This window comes from Triticum aestivum, chromosome 5D (genome assembly GCF_018294505.1).
Source record: "Triticum aestivum cultivar Chinese Spring chromosome 5D, IWGSC CS RefSeq v2.1, whole genome shotgun sequence".
Lineage (NCBI taxonomy): Eukaryota > Viridiplantae > Streptophyta > Magnoliopsida > Poales > Poaceae > Triticum > Triticum aestivum.
Window position 1 is genome coordinate 180,481,214 of NC_057808.1, and position 5,964 is coordinate 180,487,177.

A 5,964-nucleotide genomic window follows, 5' to 3' on the forward strand; every position below is an offset into this window, starting at 1 on the left:
ACGCATATCTATATAAAATAGATGACGTGATAAGTAATTAATGAAGAAAGAGAGACATGCGGCAACATAACTAGTTACTCATAGTATGAGTAGCATCACATATACTCCCTTCTTTCTGGTTTATAGGGCTTATCTCAAAATCTTAGTTTTTTCATTTTATAAGGCTCAATTTGGTTGTTCCCTATTACAAGTTCAGAATCCAAGGTGCATTAAATAATTGAATGCAAGTATTAAGAGAAAATTGACCAATGCATGTACTTTATGCATGCATGCATTGCAATTAATACATTGGTAAACATAATTTTTTAAGGAAAACAAGAGCATTAATTGCGTACTTTCGCAAATTACAAAAAGTATTTCACCACTCACCATCTACCTTGGTTGGTGAGATTTTTGAATTGAGCCCTATAAACTGAAAAGGAGAGAGTACCAAGACAAAATGAATCTATAACCTGATAAATGAAGTGTTGCATTATACCATATGCAGTATATGTTACTTCCGATTATAAAGGTAATAACATACTCCCTCTATAAACTAATATAAAAACGTTTAGTAGTAATCTAAACGCTCTTATATTAGTTTACGGAGGAAGTAGATTAGTAACATATTAGTAGTCTGTAAGTTACTCCCCACTAATACTAGTCTTATCGGTCTGAATCCGATTCATCAGGCCCGAACCCCGCAAACCCACCCCGCTTTGCACAGTCCATAGCTAGAAATAGAAGGCGTTGCATAGAAACGAGCGGTTGATACGGCGCCCTCCTGTGCGGCTTCGCTTACCCACTCGCAGCAGGCTAGCTGACTAGCAAGTAGCACCCGTCGCCGAGAAGTATCTCCCTTCCGCTCCCCTCTCCCCTACCCTTCCGGGTCTCGCCCTCCGCCTCACTGGTCCGCCTCCGCCGTCTCGTAGTTTCTCCCCCCGGCAGATCTTCCACCCCGACCCCTCCGCCATATCGATCTGGTTCTCCTCGCCACCGCCATGGCTGGGTAGTGCCGCCGCAGTCGTGTGAATTGCTGTGGCCGGTCGTATTTGCTCTCCGTGGAGCGACTAATTCCTCTCCGAGGTACGCGCCCTGTCTTCGGTGGTCCTGTGAACATCCCTCGTCGCTACCTCCTGCTAATCCCCGCTTTAACAATACTGCTCTCAGCAGGTGCTCCCCGGCCGCTGCCTCCACTAAGTGCGCTTCACTTTCCTATTACTCGTGGATTTGAGGTAAAATCCGTCCCACTAGCATTGATATGTGATGGAAGTGATGCCAATTTAGGTATATGTAATCGGTGTTAGTAGTAGGTTTGGTTGGATTTCTTACTAGTATAGAAAAATGATTATTGAACTTGGGGTTCTAAGTGCGATATATTCACATGAGAAATATATATACCTAATATCGAATGTTTTGCAGCAACTTTTGAGTATGTCTGACATTTCCTGGCTTTAGGGTGACGATCTCAATATCTTTTGCACGCTCGTAGTAATCCTTTCCAATTGTTGCATGTCTTTCATTGCTGGCCTGTCTCTTATGAACCTACTATATATATATATCTCTGATTTCTTCCCTCTGAATTTGTATGCAGTGCCGTGGTGTGATGGCAGACGTTCAAGATGGTCATTATGATTCGTCCACTGACAGCTTGCGCGTTGAGCCTATTTATGAATCATTTCTTTGTCCACTCACAAAACAAATTATGCGGGATCCTGTCACTTTAGAGAGTGGTGCTACATTTGAACGGGAAGCCATTTTGAAGTGGTTCAAGGAATCTGATAGCAGTGGAAGGAGCCTTGTCTGCCCTATTACTAGGAAGGAGCTCAGCAGCACTGAGTTGAATCCAAGCATTGCTCTGAGAAACACTATTGATGAATGGATGCATAGGAATGAGGCAGCTAAACTTGATGTAGCCTGTAAATCCTTAACTTCCGAGAATTCAGAACATGATACTTTGCAAGCACTTGAATATGTTGTGGAGATATGTCAGAGAAGTAGATCCAGCAGACATGTAGTGAGGAAGCTTGGCTTGATAAGCTTAATTTCCGAGCTGTTGAAGAATAGCAGTACAAAAGTACGGCAAAAGGCATTGGAAAGTCTTTGCTTTGTAGCTAAAGATGACAATGATAACAAGGTGCTTTTTTTTATGAATCTACTTTCCATAGTTTTAAATTTGTCACCAATCTTGTGTTTCTAATATCCCAGAATTTTTTTCACAGGATGAGATTGCTGCCGGGGACAATATTCGCACAATAGTGAAGTTCTTATCTCATGGCCACGTCCAAGAGAAAGAACAGGCTGCATCTCTGTTATATGAACTTTCACAATATAAACCTCTTTCAGAAAAAATTGGGAGCGTTCCTGGGGCCATACTTATACTTGTTGGCTTGTCAAGTAGTAAAATAGAAAACCTGTTTACAGTTGATAGGGCTGATAAGACACTTGTGAATTTGGAGAGCTGTGAAAAAAATGTTAGACAGATGGCGGAAAACGGTAGACTGCAACCGCTTCTTAGGCTTCTTCTTGAAGGTATTATTTATACAATTTCCTTATCTTGAAAAAAGGCAGAGGTCGTGTATGTTGCCATTGCCATTAAACTACTGAATGACAGTGATATGTGCTACCCCCTAGCGATATTCTCATTAATTTGCTTCTCATCTGTGTTTTGCTTTCCTGTATTCCTGTTTTATTGCTCTTTTATCTCACCACCCATATTGAATAGTCGTTTCTCACCACTTTTTGTTACCATAGTTATAAAAATACTTCGTCAAATACATAAAGCAGAAAATTATAACATACTAGGAACTAGACTCATAAGATAAAAAGAGAGTAATTATGTACATTAGGATGTGGTGCATTACCCAGCTGCCTAGCTGCAGAATTCAAATTTATTTCAAGATGAAGGTAATTAATCATGGGATTGCTGCATGCCTAAGATGAACTATTTCGAATAGATTATTTCAGTTCACTTGTATATAGCTTTGTCACTGTGGTATTACTTCAGTGCATGGATAAGAATTCCCCCTCTAACATCAATATGTTGGGGCAGTTCATGTTGATTGGGTTAACTATTATGTGCAAGGTTCAGTTGGTATATGTTCACTTAAGTATTAGATTTTTCTTACTATGGGTATCTTCTAGTTAGCACGTGCACTGTATAAAAATTGTGTCACTGGAACGGTAGAAATGTGTTATGACTGATATTCATTTTCCAATATTCTTTCTTTGTACTCAGGGCTTAGTTCCTTCTTGTGTGCATTTGTAGGTTCAGCTGATACACAATTATCTATGGCTGCTTATGTCGGGGAGCTTGTTTTAACCAACGATGTGAAGGTCTTTGTGGCACAAACAGCAGGCTCCGCACTAGTCAATATCATGAAAAGTGGGAATAGGGAGGCTAGAGAAGCAGCTCTGAAGGCACTGAATCAAATTTCATCTTACGACGTCAGTGCGAAGATACTAATTGAAGCAGGTATTCTCCCACCTCTCATAGCAGACCTCTTTACAGTTGGCAGTAATCAGCTTCCAATGAGGTTGAAGGAGGTATCAGCAACAATTCTTGCAAATGTTGTGGCATCAGGTGCAAATTTTCAGTCCATTCCACTTGACCACAACAGGCAGACACTGGTATCTGAAGAAATTGTTCACAATCTGCTTCATCTCATCAGCAATACAGGACCTGCAACTGAGTGTAAGTTACTCCAGGTGCTTGTTGGTTTAACTAGTTCTTCTACAACTGTCCAAGGCATAGTTGATGCCATCAAAAGCTCAGGGGCTACTGTCAGTTTAATTCAGTTTGTTGAAGCACCTCAAAGAGAGGTTCGCATGGCTTCCATCAAGCTCTTGAATAACATATCACCATGTATGGGTCAAGAACTGGCTGAAGCTTTTCGTGGAAATTTTAGTCAACTCAGCAGCTTGATTAGAGTCATTGCTGACAACAATGGTATTTCTGAAGAGCAAGCACCAGCTGCTGGTCTTGTAGCTGATCTTCCTCTGCAGGATTCGGTGCTAACCAGACGTCTTGTTGAAGATGGGGCTTTCACCACAATAATATCCAAAGTGATAATGATCAGACAAGGGGAGAGTCGTGGGGGGCGTTTCGTCAACCCTTTTCTTGAAGGTCTAGTTAGGATAGTCTCCCGGATCACATTTATCTTGGAGGATGATCCAGATATCATTGCTGTTGCTCGTGAATACAATCTCACTGCACTATTTAGTGATCTGCTTCAGATGAATGGTCTTGACACTGTCCAGATTGTCTCTGCCACCGCACTAGGAAATCTATCTGGCCAGTCAAAGCATCTAACGAAGATTCTGCCACCTCCCAACGCGGGATTGTGTTTTTCAATATTTCCATGCCTCAGTCAGAAGTCTGTAGAAACTGGTGTCTGTAGAGTTCATCATGGAATATGTTCGTCAAGGGAAAGCTTCTGTCTCTTGGAAGGGAAGGTGGTGGAGAAGTTGGTTGCTTGCTTGGATCACAACAATGAGAAAGTTGTTGAAGCCTCTCTAACAGCACTGTCCACATTATTAGACGATGGAGTGGACATTGATCAAGGTGTGATGGTCCTGTGCGACGCAGAGGGCGTCAAACCAATTCTTGATGTGTTGTGTGAGAATCGGACTGAGGCGCTGAGGCAGAGAGCGGTGTGGGCCGTAGAAAGGATCCTTAGGACGGATGAAATAGCTTATGAGATCTCGGGAAACCAAAATGTCAGTACAGCCTTGGTTGAAGCTTTCAGGCATGGTGACTTTAGGACAAGGCAAATTGCAGAGCGAGCACTAAAGCATGTTGATAAGCTGCCCAATTTCTCAGGGATATTTTCGAAGATCGGGGCACAGTGACCATGTTATGCAGAAGTAGGCTAGTTCTCTTATACCGGTCGCCTGCAGATCCTCTTGGGTTGCATAAAGATACGTAACTCAAATATTGGCGCATGCCAAATCTCACACCAATCAGTTGCTTTCCCAGCTTAATCGTGTTAGTACTGCCGCTCTCCAAATAGTTCCCAAACTAATCGAATTGATAGAATGGGAACTGAAGGTATTGTTGGTGTGTATAGTATAGTGTATATTTCCACCCTGTAAGCTTGTTGTATCTGTATTATTCAGATGCTCAGATGCATAGCATGATATTTTTGTGCGAATATCCATTTCTGCGCCTGAGCCCATCTGATCTCAGTTAACAGTAAAATAATAAAATACTAGAAAAAAACTGGTTTTTTTGCATGTCTGTACCAATTTTCAACGTGTTCGAACATCTGAGAGAAAGAAAAATATTGGTCTGAACACAGCATAAACAGTAAACTGTTTCACATACCACCAATTTTTTTTTTCTGATAAAAAACAGTTTATTTCTAGTAATTTTTTTATTTTGCTGTTCATGGTCGGGAGCTCTCATTTGTGTGTTCGTACTGTAATCATACATAAGTTGGTTGAAACCCGAAAGAGAAAGAAAAGAAGCTTCTGCACACAACAAATTTTGTAGTTTTCATTCATTCCTTGTGTTGTTCATCGGACGGGAGTGTGTTATGGTTTCGTATGATGCGTGTTCCAGCTGAGTTCATAGTTTGTGCAATCTTTAATTAAGTAGTTAAGTTTGTGCAATCTTTAATGAAGTAGTTAATTGCTCTGAGAATACATATTTCAGTACCAGCTGAGTTCATAGCTTGTGCAATCTTTAATTAAGTATTCCCATCCGTTTCTAAATATTTGTCTTTTAAAGATTTCAAATGAACTATCATATACGGATGTATATAGACATATTTAAAGTGTAGATTCATTCATTTTGCTCCGTAGCTGTCATCTAAGCAAAAACTTTTGATGTGACAAGTGTAGTGACCCTACAAAGAAACAATACTAAGTGCGCAAATTTAGGCAGAACATTTAAATGAAAGTAGCTCACCGATGCATGAAAAAATTTAGGGCGTGTTTGGTTACATTGCCAATCCAGCTTGGCCCGGCGAGCCTAGTGTAGGA

The 5,964-nt window shown here is 40.9% G+C and overlaps 1 protein-coding gene across 2 annotated transcripts; it reads left to right on the forward strand.

The window, feature by feature from the left end:
* The first annotated feature begins 752 nt into the window (after positions 1-752).
* LOC123120012 (U-box domain-containing protein 44) lies at positions 753-5,138 on the forward strand. Of its 2 annotated transcripts, none has more exons than XM_044539995.1 (5): positions 753-1,065; positions 1,150-1,214; positions 1,574-2,116; positions 2,202-2,511; positions 3,248-5,138. In XM_044539995.1, the coding sequence occupies exons 3-5, from the start codon at positions 1,586-1,588 to the stop codon at positions 4,828-4,830; spliced, it is 2,424 nt and encodes an 807-aa protein (XP_044395930.1). In that variant the 5' UTR covers positions 753-1,065; positions 1,150-1,214; positions 1,574-1,585; the 3' UTR covers positions 4,831-5,138. The 2 variants fall into 2 exon arrangements, with proteins under 2 accessions (XP_044395930.1, XP_044395929.1); XM_044539994.1 differs by having other exon boundaries at positions 1,153-1,214.
* The last annotated feature ends 826 nt before the right edge of the window (positions 5,139-5,964 follow it).

Excerpts from the sequence above, each read along its gene's own strand:
- LOC123120012 (XM_044539995.1), top strand. The coding sequence starts at position 1,586 with ATGGCAGACGTTCAAGATGGTCATTATGATTCGTCCACTGACAGCTTG. Across the intron at positions 2,117-2,201 it reads AAGATGACAATGATAACAAG|GATGAGATTGCTGCCGGGGA; the intron begins GTGCTTTTTTTT and ends TTTTTTTCACAG. Across the intron at positions 2,512-3,247 it reads TCTTAGGCTTCTTCTTGAAG|GTTCAGCTGATACACAATTA; the intron begins GTATTATTTATA and ends GTGCATTTGTAG.